Raw genomic sequence first — 17,853 nt, 5'->3', positions numbered from 1 at the left:
CCCGGCCCGGCCGCTGGAAGGGATCGCCAGGGACCCGGGACAGGCCAAATAAATGGGCGGGGGTGTCTCCATAACAAGAGTTAAAGCAAAGCTGTCTTCGGAAGTGTATCAGCAGCTCACCAGTAGCAGAAACTGCTTACTCAGTGGGAAAGAACTGTTTTGTCACTGTCCTTCTAATATCTCTAAAACAAACAGACAAAAAAAACCCCAGCCTTTTGGGATCAAAATAGAACCAGAAAAAAAAAATCTTGCATTTAAAACATATCTATTTCAAACACATAGCGAAAAGATACGGATAATCCTAATGACAGTACTGCTGAGATCAAGCTAACTTCTGACAGTATCTTTGCTCTGCTGCACAGATCGGGACTTCCTTTCTTTGAAACATACCCAAAAAGCCTGTATTGATAAGTGCATGAGAATTGAAACTCTCTTGACCGATGTTTTTTGAAGTAGTCCCTCCTACAAGCATGAATATTCTAGACAGGCTTTAATTTTGAGTTATTTCTTCAAGAGCAAAATATAAATTTGCCTCCACTGCATCAGTTAAATCTTACCTGAACATGAAAGATACTGTATGAATAACTTGTTCAATTTTGTCTCTACTTAAATGCAGTTTATCTACCTCTACCTTTTTTGCAAGATGACTAATGACTTTTTTAACTAGTAGCAGGATCTGTATAGTAGGTAAAAACAGTCACAGGTGATCCTTGTCCTTTTGTTACTACCACAGTAAAATCATTCTTGTTAATTCAGACCAGTGCCTAAATGTAGAGCAGTAGCATGAAGCTGAAGTGCTAAAAAAATGGACTCCAGTATTCTGTTATTAGATTTCTCTTTTTATAGAGATTCGGACAATGATTTTCCCATCATGATCAATTTAGCTCAAATCTTCTGCATTCATGGCTTAGAGAAGCAATAAGCTAGACTTATTGCTATAAGCTATGCTATACTTATAAGCTTAAGCTATACTACAGAGAGTGAATATGCTTTGTTTCTAGGCTCATGAGTGTCATTTTCTCACTTTAATTCCCTTCTTCCCTTTTTGAAAAAGAAGGGTAGGAGTGATTGAACATTAATTAGAATTGTGTTACTATGAGATTCACCTGCACATAGGTGTGCTGATAGTATAGAGGCAGCATAGTTCCAATTACCCTCTTCTCCACTTATAAATCCCCCAACAGTGGGAGATTTAGACATGTATCTCACTCCAACTTCCCAGCAGCTTCCTGACCTCCAGTTTCACCTCTCTAACACTTCTTTTTCTTTTAGCTCATCTGAGGGAGTATTTTTAAAGTGATACAACTCACTTGAGCTGCAGATTATGTGTAGGAAAACATATTAGTTGATTATAACTGAACCTTTTGCAAAGCTATAGCCTGGCTATATTTCTTTTCTCTTCGTTGTTTCTTTCTCCTTTCTTACGGGATGCTCATCACAATGCCATCAGAGTGCTGTCTAGATTGGGGAATCATAATATTTATCTCCTGTCTTTGGCAAGTATAAGCAGCATTTCTACAAGGATTTTGACAAAAAGGTAGATTTAAAAGCATAACCAAAAAAAAGCTCATGCATGCATTTACCTTGCTTAAATACTTTGCAAAGAAATGTGCCTTCCATCTGGAATGCTAAACTTGTGAAGGTACTTTACATCCAAAGTCTTTGACTGAGCTAAAAATCAAGCAACCATCCCACATCTTTCCCTGAAAAGATGGCCTTTATTCTTTTGAGCTCCCTTGTGCTGGAAGACGTTTATCAGCCATGATAAATGACTTAGAAGATCAGTTAGATATCTTGAGCAAAGTTCTAGTCAAATGGATCAAGACCTCGAACTCAGCATGAGATCTTGTCAGTGTGCAGAGGAAGATCAGACTGCTTGCAGCAGCCTGTGTTGCCAAGGCATTCTGTAGCATTTAGAATAGACTGAGCTTCAACCTTCCTGCTCAAGTACCTTGCATCACTATGGTTTGGCTGAAAAGTGGCTAAGAGCAGATCATTAGCTGTCTGGATGCCATATGGTTGTCTTTCTCTAAATTATGTGGATTACAGTCTGAATTGAGTCTTTTACGTGTCAACACAGGAGAATGCGCTGTGCAGCTGAGCTCTTCCCATCAGTACTGATCTGTCTTCCTACTGGGTTCAGCTATTCTTTTTTTTTGTCTAATCTCTGATGCAACAGTAATGCCACTTGACGTCTTTTCATGATATTGCCAGCTGAATGGATCAATCATGTAGTAATTGAAAACAGATTAGGAAAAGCATTAGAGGAAGAACTGTTTCTTTTTAAGAGTCTATAAGTGAGTAGAGCTAGCAGTGGAGATGTCGTGATGAGATGCCCTATCTGACTGATTCACTGCCTATTTTGGTAATACTATAACTGCTATTTGTCACTCTGTCATGCACCAGCAAGAATTTGGGTAACTGAACAGGGAACAGGTCAAGGCATTGTTAGGATGTTGAGAACTTGAGTGAATGTACTGACATTGGGGAGTATTGGTGGACAGATGACGATGTTCAGTCCATGGTTTTCATTAAGGCTCTGTGTTAGCAGTATGGATTGGCCAGCTTTCTGCAGGAGTGTGCCATACTTCACAAAAAGCAATGAAACCATCCCTACTCTTCTAGTGCTCCTACTCATCTTTATTTGTATTTCATTCTCATCCAATACACAACATTTTCAAATTCCCCAAACAAATCCTCTAGTAGATTAAGCATACAAAAAGTCTTGAGAGCAGGGACTTCTCAAATTAAAGATTTGGTTTCCACCAGTGCCTCCCAAGCTCAGCACCCTGTCTCCATCACACAACCCAGGTGAGAACATGTTACTGTGCTTCTTCAGGTTTTATATTCCACCTGTCTTCTGAGGTCCTGTACTTTTAGCAGTCGTATACTTCGTAGGACCTATTTCTAGTAGAGTGAAGGGTGAGTGATACGGTAAAAAGATACACTGGGAAAGGCTGAGGAAAAGAGGTTTAAACATTGAAAGTGTGATGGAATCAGAAAGAATGGGATAATCTGAAGTAAAAATTTAATGGAAAATAGTAACTATGCTGATGTTCTATTTCCTTCACATTTTATTAATACAGTGATTGTCTCTCTTTAGAGCATTTAATATCACTTCTGCTCTGTGTTATATTTGCTCATGTTTCCATTCAAGTCTTCAGGAGTTTTCCTTTGCCTTTGACGAAAAAAGCTCACCTGTCCTAGGTAGTGTGAAAACAGCACGGCACAAAGCAGTTTTCAAAACATAAATTGTTGATAGTGCCTGCTACAGAGATTTTGGTTCCCCCTCTTGTTTTGATTGGTGAAATCATGAAAAGCTAATAGGATTTTTTTCTCTCATGCACAGAACAGACTGGAACAAGTGGCATCTGTTACCTCTTAATGCTCATACCTCGCACATTGACAGGCCCCAGTAAAACATAAAGAGTATGTGCAATTTATTTCAAAAAGCCAGAACAACAATATAATGGCAACATACTAATGACGTTACAACTTCCCCAGCATTACTCAATCCCTGTAGACCTTTATGCCTGCTTCTGCCATACTGGACAAAGTCTGCCAGTCTCCCTGCTTCCTACAGCAGGGAGTGCCTTCAGATGCACAGCCTCGCTTTGCACTCCCAACTACCTTCATGTGTATTTTAGGAACTGTGAGTTTGTGCTTGCTTATAACCTATGGCAGTATTTAGGGCAATAGTTCCATATTTATCAAAACATTTATTTAAAAATACTGAATGAGCAATAGAGAACTTGCAGAAGCAGACTGACTAAGGGTGGAGAAAGCAGAGCCACATCAGATGTCACTGCACTCTGCACTTCATCCCTTAAGGGTCATTTACCAAAGCCTCACTACTCTGTCTTGTCATGTTACTGCTGTTTTTTTTACGCTTCCTAGTACTGACATGAATACACAGCTGGGAGGACTTGTGTCACTGCACAAAACCCCAATATTTCCAGCCACATGATGTGGTCCAACCCACTTATATGGGGTAGGTAATGAAGGGAACCTGAGCTCATGGCACTTCAAACATGGATGCATGTGCAGCTAGGGGACATTAAAAACCTGAGTACAGGATATTTTTTTTATATACTTCAGAATCAATGGAACAAGATTGTATCATGCAACAAAACTCCCCAGAGTTTGGCTTGCCTGGATCTGGATTACATCTTCAAAGCTGTACTTAGAATTTTCATAGTTAAAGTTGTGCTCATTTTGCCACTTGTTTTAACACAATGTTTTTCTATATAAAAAATATTAATGGCTAGATGGTACTTTTTATAAATTACAATAATAGTGTTTTATAAATGACTGCAAATCACAGACCAAATACATGACATTATGTAAACACCTGAATTTTATACCTTTTATACAAGAGATGTAAAGTACTTTACTAACAGTAATGCTTGGGTACAGACTTATCTAGTCTTCTGCTTTCTGTGGTTTTTCTCTATCTCCTGCTCCAGCATTTACAGCTCAAATTAACTCAGAGCCACAAACCTGGCTCTTGCTCAGGGACCTACCTGAGCACACACAGCTGATAGCTGTAGGTGTCTGCTGAGCACAACCTCCAAACAGGAGAAGGACTCTGGTCCTTTTAGAAGGAAGAATGTGCATTTTCACAAGTCATGTCCCTCCCAATCTTCATCATTATACCAAGATTACCCTCACCTGATCCAAGGGGTGGGGTTTAATTATTGCATAGGAAACATGCAGAGAAAGTTGCAGTTAGAAAATACTTTATGTCCACATTCTGAGTTAGAAGATTATATCAAGGATGCTAAAAACACAGCAGTGGTTTTGACCTTTTTTTTTTTTTCTCCCCCTAAGAATTATACAACATCTCAGTGGCAGAGTAAGGTATAAACCCCTAAACTACCAAGAGAGATCTCTTCCCAGGTCATGAGCCCAACACTTTCCATAAGAGCCAAGGTTAATATTTATCTATGCCCTATGGCAGTAATTTCAAAGGTGTTGATCTTGGGGATTAATTGCTGCTTTAAAAGGGCAGTTAACAGTTTAAACAACATTTTTATTGGCATACAGTAGTTAAATGCCTACTAGTGTGCAGATGGGTTTATGATGATCAAAGTGAATTAAGAGTCCGTGTTTGAGTCACATGCTATTAGAGGCACTGGGCCATCTGAGTACCCTAGGTTAATGTATGTGAGATGTACAGTAACTGGTGTGCACAGAGAAGAATATGTTAGTTTTAAAATGTTGTACTTCAGACTGTTTTCTGTTCTATTTACATTTGGAAATGAAGCTCTCGGGCTACTGGTGCTCCAGTGACCTGGTGCCTGGGCACACATGCCCCTGAGGACACAGTCCAGGCTCTGGTGCTTGTATTTCAGCACTGGTTTTCCATGGGATACAGCACCATGCTTGGAAGAAATATTGCCACGGTGTCAGAGGTCCTACACTGCACTGTGTTCATAGAAGTGGCTGAAGAATCAGCTGCAAAACTCATTACACTATTAAACATGTTGTTTGGATTCAATACAGTCAACACAGTATTTATATGACCATTGGCATCAGAGATATTTGTAATCCCATTAATTATCTCTGTTTTTACAGCTTAGTGACTAGGCATTTTGAGATCTTCAGTGTGATTAGAAGTCTGAGACCTATATTTGATGCCAATCTCAAACACTGTGGCTATGCCTGCTTTCCGCAGGGAACCAAAACCTGGCAGTGTCCACAACTCCACTGAAGTGAGTTTTACACACCTCTTGGGCATCTGTGCCAAAGCAGATTGCACAAATGTGCTAGAGGGAGTTTCTGAAGGGAAGGTAGTATGCCTTCACTGCGATTGCAGTGCGATGTGGAGATATCTGAGCTATGGGGCTAGTGATGGCTATGTAGCAGAGTGCCTGAGCCTCAATACTAGGCACACCCTAGTCCCCAGGACATGGATTCCTATCTCTAATTTCCAACTCTGTTGGAAAATACTGTGTCTGGCTACTATTAATGACTTGGTTCTAGCAGGCCAATTAATCAGAGCCAACTTGTGATAAATGTTTCTCCACTATAAAATTATGACAGCTTGCTGTCTAAGTTTAGGATGAGTGCATTGCTTGCACTCCCATGGATGAGATTCCACAGGACGCTGCTTGCAAACCATAGCTAGCCTCTTGCCTCACTGCTATTTATTTGTGTTGTCTGACTTTTTGTTTCCTGATTAAAAGTGACACGTACAGTTGGGAAGAAGCTGACTGGCCTCTTTAAATAATTTTGACCATTTGATTGAGGTTTCTAATTAGTTAACCATGAATTTTGGTATTAATGGGGATGCTGCCAGAATGCAGCACAGAAAGTCAAGCCTCTGCCTCGTACCCGTATATGGAACGTGAAACCAGAAGCTATTTGTAAAAATAAATATTAGGTGTGGGGAGAAAAGTACACTATAAAAATATAAGAGATATTTTATTTATAAACCACCTTCTTAAATAAGAAATTGTTGCAATTGTTAATTCCAGACTGTCTCTCTTTGCTTCTCCCTTTCAACGGGTTCACTGTTGTTTACTTACCTCTAGTACCTCAGATCTCTGGTGGCTGATTCCTGCCTTTTTCTCTGCTATATCTGTCATCCAGAACCTAACCCTTAGCTGCTGGGAATGAATTAATACATAGACTGAGTGTAAGGAAGCTGTCACGGTCCTAGAAACTGCAAGGTTTTCGATAGACTGAAGTCCAATAGGCTAGTCTTACTATCGAAGTATTCAATTAGCATTTGACTTAATTCCTGACAACACATGTAGTTATACAGATATATAATCTATTTAGTACTGCTGGAGAAAGCACTTGAAATTCTGAATCTCTTTTTCAGAGAAAACAAGGAAGAGTTTAAGGGTTTTTTTGGCAAAAGCTGGGCTCAATCAAACCTATCATACGTTCACGTAGTCATGGTGAGCTTGTGTTTCCAGCAGTTCAAATTGCAATGCAATTTTATGTCATTTTTCCCCAGGTTCTAGAAGAATATGCCAGTTTTTTGGATTTTATTCCATTTACTACATTTTGTTAAAGTGTTTCCTTTCAGCTGGGGATTCTGTAGCTTCCAAGTTAAGTTGCTTCCTATGCTATAAATCTAGGTATTGGTCAATGTGAAGAATAGCTATATCATACATGTTCTCCTCTCTGCTTCCTTTCTTCCTATTTATCCTCTCCAGAACAAGTACCAGGAAGGTCATCCTGAATGCTGGAAGACTGGGCTGCTTGTGTTGTGTAATACCATTACTGTTTGTTGCTCCTGCTCCTGTTGCTGCTAGGGTCGAACTCTGGCCAAAAAGTTCAGCTAAGTTGGATGAACGCTGAGAGTACTCATGGAGAGGAGTGTGCTCATTCATGAAAAATATAGCAAGGGTGAGAATTCAAAAAGCTGTAATATTGAGATTGCTTACTCTTAGGACTCTAGCACATTTCTCATTTGCAATGAAATACACTTCAGAAACATCATTGCCTTCACCACATTCTCTTTTTAACCAGACACCTAAAACAATTAAGTTGTGATTTCGAAGGTAAACTCAAACAAGAATAGCAATTCAAGCTCTTAATCCCATGTTTTCCCAGTTTAAACCTACATCAAAAGCTAGGTGTTTCACCCACACAATTAACTATTAACTTGTACAGTTGGAGGATGGGTTTCATCCTTCTTGTGTCTGAAAGCAGATGTGTCGATTGTTCTAGAAAATTGATTATGCCAGATTTTTTACAGAAACTTGTAAAATGGAGATTTGGTGCATTCTTTGTTGCTTTTTCCCCTCTGTTCATTGATGTATAGATTAGACCTCTTCCAGGCCATTTTTTCCAGTCCCTTTGATTTGCAGGTATTTTTCAAAAGGTATATAGAAGTTGATTTGAGCACCACAGAAACTCAAGCGGAAAAGCTGATGTTCCTAGATTCTATCACAGCATTATATCCAATAAAGTTTATTTCCTGTGGATTATTTGAGCTAAATCTATTCTATGAAAAGAATTAAGTTTGTCAGGAAAATCAATCTTAATTAGAAAAAAGTTTCTGCCTTTAAGGATGTAGGACAGTGCTACCTCATAAATGCTACATTACATCTACCTATAATTTAACCAGATACTTGAGTTCTTGAAGGACATAAATACTGAGAACTGACCTCAGTTTATGTCCTTTTCTATGTGGAGAAAATGAAGGAGAATATTTTACATTCTCATTTTTAATTAGGTCAGAGACCAGGCAAGATTGACTTTCACAGTTGGTTGTTTATGGTGTCATTCAGGGTGATGGGGAATCTGGCTGATGTCTCTCAACCAGCAGAAGAAATCAGAATACTCATTCATGCCTTACTATGAATATACATGCTCAAAAAGATGAGAATCTGATTCCTGTCTCTCTCCATGTCAGGCAGTAGAAGGACTTAAACCTGGGACTCACCCCTAAATGCTCTGACCATGCTTGGTAGTGGCATCACATCCCTCTTCGTTGCACCTGAGTTGAAAAGATCTGAGCTACAGAGAGGCCTATGAAGAAGACTTTCTGATGAGGACAGAAAGATCAAGCTCACTGGAGCATGGTGCTGAGGAATGATGGGTAGGTCTCATATTTCTTCTATGGATAATTGTCACCAATATTTTGGCTTTTGTGTCTCTAACCATTATGTGTCTAGTGTCCCTCATGAACAGAGTTTAAGCACCTGATTGAGGATTTTGGTTTTGATTAGATAGGAAGGCTGTACTCTTGCAGGACTTAACCATTAAAACTCCAAAGGAGATATCTTAGAATCATAGAATCTTTTAGGTTGGAAAGGACCTTTAAGATCATTGAGTCCAACCATAAACCTAGCATGGCCAAGACCACCACTAAACCATGTCTCTAAGCAATCTTAATTTGCTAACCCACAGAATCTGAAGAAACTTCAATTTTTTGTTGCAAGATATTCAACTTTTACCAATATTCAGAATAATCTTTTTTAATTACATTTGACTGGGGGACTGTAATTTTTCCTTTCCTGGGTGAATCATACTATCATGGTTTCTGCCTTTGTGACCTCCAGAATATAAGCACATATTGCACAGTACTTGGGGCTACATGTTAAATTAATTCAGAAAATGAAGGTAATGCACCAATAGGTTGTTGTTTCTCTCCTGTACTGGTGAGTAATAAGACCCAGGGATAATCCATAGAATAAGCAAACTGTTCAATCAAACAACATTGCTGATAAATCATTTCCACAAAATTGCACTTTCAATGTAATTTGCAACACAAGGCACATTCACATGATAGGGCTAAAAGGCTTGTAGTCATATGAAATCTCTTTCTTTTAAAACCAGGCAGTTGTTTGGTTTTGTCTAGGATCTACAGTGGAAGATCACTGTTGTCGGTCCTGTCATTGGCCATTTTAGGTTAGGTCATCTGTTTTTACTATTTTCAAACAGAGATGTCATGCTTACCGTATGGAGTTATTGTGCATCACTCCTATTTCATAGGGTTAGAAGTTGGTCTTTGAAAATGCCTCAAGTATCATGAAAGTGTGAAAGTTAAGGGCAAAACTTACTCTACACAGATAACAAGAGGATGCAGGGGGCATTCTCTCCTTCCCAAGGGAATGAAAGCAAATTTAACTGAATTATTCTGCATGCTTTTTCTCTACATGTGTAAGCGCAAAGACTTGCTATGAATATAAGAAAAACTGAATTTTCCCATGTTCCCAATAGCATGAAAATAAGTTTTCAGAAAACATCTAGCACTCTCAGCTGCTGACATGTTTAGAACGAGTTCAATAAAGCTTGTGCCCAGAGAAGCCTCACAGCCTCTGTGTGAGACAAAATTCAGACAGGTCATACGGCATAACCAGTAGCTTAGATGTTTCTGTGGTAAACCACTGTGTTCTTCTAAGAGCTGCTGCATTCGGCCACTTCGTTAATGTTCCCAGCTGTTTACTTGTTCCCAAGTGTGAAATCAAATGTCAGGAGAGCCAGGCTGGGCTGCAGTGCGACTCACCACCCATCGCCGTATTCCTTTGAAGGAAGGGTCTGGCAAGCAGCATTATGTGGGATCATACCTTAAATATGCACACGTAAATACACAGACCTCAGTCCTGAGGAGTAATTTATGTGAGATGACTCCTTGCTTGTTCCCAGGACAGTAAGAAAAGCAAGCATACAGGTAGTAGGAGAAAGTGTTATTGCATGGTAAGTCAGTCTTCCCCTTCATCTGCTCTCAATGCCATCTGGATTCTGTAGGGTCCGGCAAATATCCTGCATCCTGTTCTGGTCTCAATGCTACGGTAAATTGAGACCATCTCTGCAGAGGTCACTGGAGAAGCCTTAGCACATAACCATTCAGACTTCTGGAACTTCAGATCCCATTTTATTTATTCGAATTCGTATGTTTAGAATGAGGTTCTTTGGAATGTGCTACATTAAGAATAAACATTTTCTGTCCTACTGTATAGCACCAGTTTACCTGGAGATGAAAGCCTGCTTCTTATACCTATACTTAGAAGCCATTCTGCAGTGACTTCCCTTATACACTGAGGAAGTTGAGTTGGAGTAATTCCAGTTACAGTGGGTGATATGATGCAACCTTATTGCAACTCATCTGCAGCAATAACACATATTGCAGCAGAAATGTAAAGAAACAGAAATAGATTTTGGTTTCCTAGAATTTGTATTTGAACTCTGAGCATGCATATGATTCTGTGACAAAAGCCATTAAATTATATTAATGCTAGATATGTGAGAACTGATATCAAGTGAATGTAACCTTTATCTGGATGTTGAATTTCCATTTCTTTTGCCATTTCAGCAGTCACTCTGAGTCCTTGTGAACACTTAAGTACGTTCAAGCACGATTCATGAGTCCCTTTCTGTGCCTCCGCTTGGGCTAGAAAGGCTGCAAACTGGGAGTGACACAATGGCTCCTGGGCTTCCCTCAGGCTCCTGCCATCTCTTCCTTGCCTCTGCATGAGACCCCACATATTTGGACACACAAGGTGTCTCAGATGCGCTACTCCTATAACACAGATGTGGGCAGTACATGGATGGGGGGACTCAGTTCTCTCTAGCAAGGAAACCTTTAGTGTAGTGTGCTGGTAGGAGATGCTCTGGATGCTGCATAGCTCTGCCACATCTCCCCACTGTGACACCAGTATGTGCTGCCTGTGATCCATCAGTTTGGGACCTGGGACCAGGGGTCTGGCTTTGAGAGGCAGGTGCTGTGGCAGGGAACTAAGCTGGAGACAAATGAGCAAGTGCCACAGGTGCCTGATAATTCAGTGTGCTTCTTGAAGGTCCTTATGACTGTTACCTCTCAGGAAGCGGGGGACAGAAGAGGAAGGAGAAGTCACCTCAAGCCAGTGGGAAGGGGCCATGCAAGAGCAACAATGTGAGCTTGTTCTTCTGTGAAGTCTTTTGTAATCTGAAAAACATAAATAGTAAGTTTACAATCTCACTTCTCCCTGTTTGCAAGTAAGTCTGTTGCTTAAATACCCTGCAGAAAGTGAATGCAACATTTGTGTAAACAACAGTATTTTAAAATACGAGCTAAAAATCTAGGAAGCCTTTGTACACCCACCTTTGCTATCCCTCTTTCAGCTACTCTGAGGCCCTTTCATAAAGTTCTCTTTTTACTTTTAAAAAAAGCATGTATTGTTACCATGTTTGTGCTCTGGTATTTTTGCTCTGCCTCATAGGGAATGGCTGTTTTTATGCTAACCCTTCCGCTCAGTGTCTGATCCTACAGTTTTCTTCCTGACTGAAGCTCTCTGATGTTATATGAGCAAATATCTTGCAATTACATTTCACAATAATTGCAAAGACAGTGTAATAAACCACAGCAGAACTAGTTCCGGTGACAGTGGAGAATGATGAAAAATGCTGTAAGAAAGCAAGCTATAAGAAGCTAGTTTTCAGAGACAGAAAAAGAAAAAACAGAGTGCAAAGGTGCACTGAACAGTTCAGAGCTGGAGGGATTTCTGATTTTGCTAAAAGCAACAGTAGCACTGACGCCTTGCTCTTTGCAAAGAGCAAATTCTTTCCATTTTTTCCTCTCTATATATTAGACATACAAACATTTTAAAGCAAGATCAGACTTTCTTATTTCTCTATATTATTGTAGGGGATATTTCTTACTGGTTCAAATGCAGTCATTTCTTTCCAGATGCAAGACGAAAAGCCTCCACCCCCAGTTTTGAGTAGGAATAGCTTCCTCAGGAGCAGGTCAGATGCCTGGGTAAATATTCCAGGCAGTTCTTTTAGAATGACATTGTAGTTGTGATACAGGTGGCAACTGCAGGAGCACTGAAGGTGCTTGCACTCAGTATTCTTGCAAGTAGATTTCCTTATGGGTGAAAACCTTGAAGATTTTTTTTTAGTGATGCATTATTGCTATTTAGAAGATTACTTACTTTCATGGGAAAAATTGTGCAAAGTGGTCTGCATAGGTGACGGCTGATATTTATGGAACAACATCAAATACTAGAGCAGGAACTCAGATCCAAATTCCTTTGATTTTCAGAAATATTCCAATCCTTTTTCTAATCTGTGTGTTTTTTAATTGTCTCTAGAAAATACCAAAAGCATTATTTGAGCATAAGGTAGTTTCTTAAATAGCTACCACAATCTTTTTCTGAGGAATTTGCCCCCGAGAAAGTTTCTACATATAATGAGGGGTGCCTGTATAGCCCACACAGATTTGCAAATTGGAAGAAGTGTTTTGCATGTGATAACTACGCAGTAGTACAGAAGACAATCTGGAATAGTTCAGCCACCATCCCTCACTATTTTGCAATTAATTACCTTAGTTTAGGTGCCAAACATAGAAAATTGTTATCCTTCTGAACTGCCATTTCCCATTACTATTTGGCAGCCTTTATTTCATTATATGCTGTAAAAAAACTCTCTACAAACTCTGCTAAAGAAACTCAATTATCTTAGAAAAGTAGCTAAAGCATGTGAGGGTTAAATGAAACTTTTTTCCCATAAATGTCATTTGACCGACTTAGAATTCTTTAATAGATACTGAACCGCACAGAACTGAAAGTATTTTTAATTTCAGTGCTTTGTATATTTACAGAGGGATTACAACAAACTTCTACACTTTATCTACATTTTAATAGGTCAGTGTGAACATATGAAGTGTATTAAGGTGGACTGCCTTACTTATTAAACTTACGTGAATTTGTCAAAAGCCCTTAGCAGTTGCATGCAATAGGGGCTGGAAAGCCATGCATGATTGAGGTCATGCATCCAGCCAGTTTGTAAGATGATCCCTCTGCACCGAGCCATCAGCCATCCTTAGCATAGGGGCGCACTCATACACGCATTCCTGTCAAGTCATCTTGTGAAAGGCTGCTTGCTTCCAGCTTGGCTTGAAAGTGCAACCTTAATAAAACTCACTGAAGTCTGAGGGAAAATAGCAGTTCTGCAGCAGATAGTGTAGGGGAAAGAGACTGGGATATGCATATGCAGCTGACTAAAGCAGGCTACATGCTGGACTGTAACAGAGAGGAAACAATAAATCTTAACTACTATGCAATAAATATTCCCAATTTTAACTAAGGAAGCTATCCTCACAGTGAAATTAAAAAAAAATAACAGTTTATCCAAGCTTGATTACTAAAGTGCTCTTCTCCAGTCCTTTTTCCAAAGACTTTAAGGGGAATTAAGAACAAATTTAAAGAGAGAGGAAGAAAAACTTTTTCTTAAAGTAGGAAAGGAAAGTAATAATAACATGTCAGTTTTCCTTTCCTTTGCTTTCCTGGCAATGATCCTTGCTCATATAGGCTGTAATAACCAGCGTCGCGGTCCAGAAGCCAGTGGGAGAAGATTTAACCGGATTCAGCATGGGCAGTGCACCTATACTTTCATTCTGCCAGAACAGGACGGGAACTGTCGTGAAAGCACGACACACCAGTACAACACAAACGCTCTTCAGAGAGATGCTCCTCACGTGGAACAGGATTTCTCTTCCCAGAAACTGCAACATCTGGAACATGTGATGGAAAATTACACTCAGTGGCTGCAAAAAGTAAGTGTTTCTTTTTTCCATTTCTCACTAAATGGATTTTTTTGGTGATGCTTATGCTGTTCAAAGTTTTCATTAGTTTCTATGAGAGCTGAGGTAATAAGGATTGATGTAGTTCGTGGCTGTGTAGTGGAGAAATGTTTCAGCCAGAGTGCACCCTTCTTAGTGACATTGCTCTTGGGAGCAGAATTTTCTTCACATTACTGAAAGATGCAACTTCTTAAAGCTGTATCTTAAGAGACCACGGATGTTTCTGAGCCAGAGAACACAAAAATCCTCCTGAGACTCTGATGACAGAACTTAGTAAGTATTCCTATAAACTCTTCTTAGAGTTCACAGCTTCAGATCAGATACCATGCAGGATACCTGCTACTCTGACAGTAAAAGGGAGCAATTAAAAAACCAATCATTTAAAGTCACTAGGTTAAGAATATCATTGTTCCTCCATAAATAGATCCTGTAATACTATTCTACCCAGTTAATTGCTGGAAAGAGAGAAGAAAGCATATAGGCATTCACACTCCTAAACCATTGCAGTAAAATTTTTTAACTGTGTAGGTTACACTGGACTTGAAAGAGCCTGTTTTGATTTATGTGTGTGTGTATCTGCATTCTTTCATCAAAAGGGGAAAATGGGTTTGAAGGTGTTGCAGTAACTTAGCAGAAGTAATTATTTTTAAGAATTTGAGCAATAGCTCTAAACTTCTAATGAACATTTCAGTATTTTATGCATGAGCTGAAGTTGGGCCTGGAAAGACTTAAATATGTGAATAATTTCACTTATATGAGCAATCCCATTCACCTTAACAGGATTACTCACTTATGTAAAATTATATACCTTGCAGAATCTTATCTGTGCTTGGCAATGAAAATGCCTTGGGATATCTGACCAGCAAAAATAAATAAACAAACAGTCTTTATATATAGTTATTTGTAATATTCCTATTCTCACACTGGCATTTTGATCTGGCAGAACTTAGAAAATTGAGCAATTGAGTGACACAACTGGTCATGTAAGATGGCACAAGGAAACTGCTGTATGTACCCATTTGAGGGACAGATGATTTAACTCTAACACAAGTTCATATTAAGAATGAACATCAATAAAAATCTAGTGAAGACTCTACTTGGTGGGCTAGAGCTTCATATTAGCATAGTTACTGTTACCTATCACGTTTACAAATTTTGTGTCATCCAGACAGCGTACAAGACAGAAATATGTTAAAAAGCATATACAGCTGTCCCCATCCCTCTAACCCTACTAAAGTCTTCAGAGAGGATGTCCTGATCTCTTGGTAAATTAATTGTGCTCTTGGCTCTAGCAAGAGAGAAAAGACTCTGTCCAGTAAACATGTGAATATAAAACAAAACATAACCAAGCATTTCTTTTTTTAGACTACTTTCCTCATTTTTTAATATCTTGGTCTGCTTTGGGGAATATAAGGCTGGAAATAAGGGGATGTCTTTTGTAGAGGACAGCATTTCTTAAGAAATTATTTTACGGTACCTTGGGAGGTTGAGGCAAGACTAAAAAGAGGAAAGTTGTTATCTGTGTTTATGCATACATGATTTTACTTGAGCAAATTGCCTGCTGAATCTTGCTTGTAAGACTTTACTTATTCTGTGTTTGTCCACTAGAGACTGAACTAAGATCACTGTTTCACTGTGAACTGAACATCAAGAAATATGAGTCTCTGGAGGGTGAATGTCTGAGTTAGGGTTAGTCCTCTCACACTTCGGAGGGAAGTGATTAACCAGGTAGGAAGCCCAATGAAAGAGGTTTATATTTGAGGACTGTTTTCTTCTGTAGTGATTGTAAAACTGGCTATGGGCAGAACTATCCCCCTCCTCCTTTCCTTCCCAGCCCCCAACACTCTGCTCCCAGGGGTTTACATAAAACTGGGATTGTGCACGTATCCCCATGTGTCAGTTTTCCCTGGAATGAAAGGACCCGTTTCTCTGTGCAATGGAGTATGGCTCACTCTGAACAAGTGAGGCTGATGCAGCTCCTTTATAACATCTCTGAATACTGAATTTGCTTTGTTGCTGTTGCCATTACAAAGCATCTCAGCCATAACTCATTTCCTTTCAAAACAAGCATAATGCTTAAGTGTCATGAATATATTATGTAGATATCGTGCATCTCATTTTTATACTCTGCATTTATTTTTCCTCCTAAATTTTTAATATCAGATATAACTGCTGCTACACTAAACAGCATTTTAGAATGCACCTGCTGTGAACAAAGTAAAGAACAATTAATGGTTATAGGTTTATGACTGGAAGTGAATACTTATAATAAGAAATAATGTTTCAGAATTTGAGATATATTCTGACTTACATAAGGGAAATACGTTTATTACTTCAGGTAATACATATAATTTTCATTAAAATTGTACACAGGCAATGTTTGGCAGAGCGAATTATTTTCTCAGCACAAATGCTAGCCTGCAATATTGCAAGGATATTTATTAAGAAAGTTTGTAAGAATCATGGTTCACTTAACTCTGTAGTATTTTAATTTTAAAATATTTTTCTTTGACATCTAAACTAGCAGATTTCTAGAAGCAAAACAAGTATCCTTTTTTTTTAAAAAAGGCAATTTTTTAATGCTTAGAACCAAAAGTGCTTCTTTGATGACCTACAAGCTTGATTGTAGATAAAAATGTACTTGCTTGGGGAGCAAATTACAGGCAATTAAGTCCCAGCTTTGTCCATTAGCATTTGCATATCTATAGTCAGCGTAACTGGGATTGGTTGGCAAACCAGGGACACGGCAAAATACTCTGCACAGAAACTTCTTGGAAGAAGATGACTTGGTAAACATTTTTAGAGATTTTCCTAGAACTGTTTATTTTAATACCGGATAACTTTCCCTATTGTTTAAGCTTGAGTTTCATTTCTGCAATATGTTTATACTAATAGTTCAAAACAAACAGTTCATCACATTTTCTGTTTTGCAGTAACTGGCTGGCACATGTGATACTGTTTGGTATTTAGCTGCAGCGCCTAAGTATTGCCAAAGAGGAGTTACATGAAATTTTATCACCATGTCTTGCTTGGGAACTTTCTGTTAGTCAGCTTGCTGAACTTAACGGTATGGATGAACTCAGTATACATTCAGGATAGCTATATAGATGAGTGTTTCATATACTTAGCTCTCAGTCCAAATAGAAGTAATAACTGTTATTACAGTAATAAGTGAGTTTTACATGATCCACTCTTTCTTTTTTTCTGACCATTATCTAAGTAGAATATCATAAAAGTTGAAAATGAATGCTTAATAACGGTGTAATATAAGAAGCTAACATGGACTTACAAGTTTGAGTTGAAAGTGAACTACAACCATTCTGGTCAGCCAGTATCCAAACTATATATATTTTTTTCTTTTCTCTGCAAATATTGATGGCATCACTACACTTAAACCAAACAAAGAAGCTTCAACTCATTTTGCTTTCTCTTCAAAGTGCCTGTGCTGTCACCAGCTATAACAGAAGAAGCATAAAATTTTGAACTGGATTCAGTCATTAAAGAAAGAAATTCAGAGCAATTTTTATGGGGTATCTGTAGTCATTTGATAGTCTACTTTAAAATTTATTTTTACCATGGTTTTGAGAAATTATTTGTCTATGGCATCCTCTGTGCTCTCTTTTGACTTCCTTATTTTGCAGAGATAACATCACAAGTGCTCACTTGGGTTTGTAAACATGTAAGGAATGTAGATTTTGAGGGAGTTCAGTCATTGTATAGAAGAAACTGGCTTTTGGAAAGACAGGTGTCTGTCACTGTTTGCTGTTACTCCATTGAAAGTCTTCCCCTCTCTGCCGTCTTTACTAGCAGAACCTAGCACCGCAATG

General features: G+C 38.8%; 1 protein-coding gene across 1 annotated transcript in view; it reads left to right on the top strand.

The window, feature by feature from the left end:
• Window positions 1-13,702: 13,702 nt before the first annotated feature.
• LOC104158708 (angiopoietin-1) overlaps window positions 13,703-17,853 on the top strand; it is a gene marked incomplete at its 3' end in the record, with an annotated part of 80,575 nt that continues 76,424 nt past the window's right edge. Inside the window, exon 1 of the mRNA XM_009696427.1 lies at window positions 13,703-13,999. Coding sequence (XP_009694729.1) covers window positions 13,703-13,999 — 297 coding nt within the window. The remainder of the gene's footprint in view (window positions 14,000-17,853) is intronic.

The sequence above is a fragment of the Cariama cristata genome, unplaced genomic scaffold (assembly GCF_000690535.1).
Source record: "Cariama cristata isolate BGI_N322 unplaced genomic scaffold, ASM69053v1 scaffold8893, whole genome shotgun sequence".
Lineage (NCBI taxonomy): Eukaryota > Metazoa > Chordata > Aves > Cariamiformes > Cariamidae > Cariama > Cariama cristata.
Note: the sequence above shows the minus strand (reverse complement) of the source record. Positions and strands in the feature narration are given on the sequence as shown.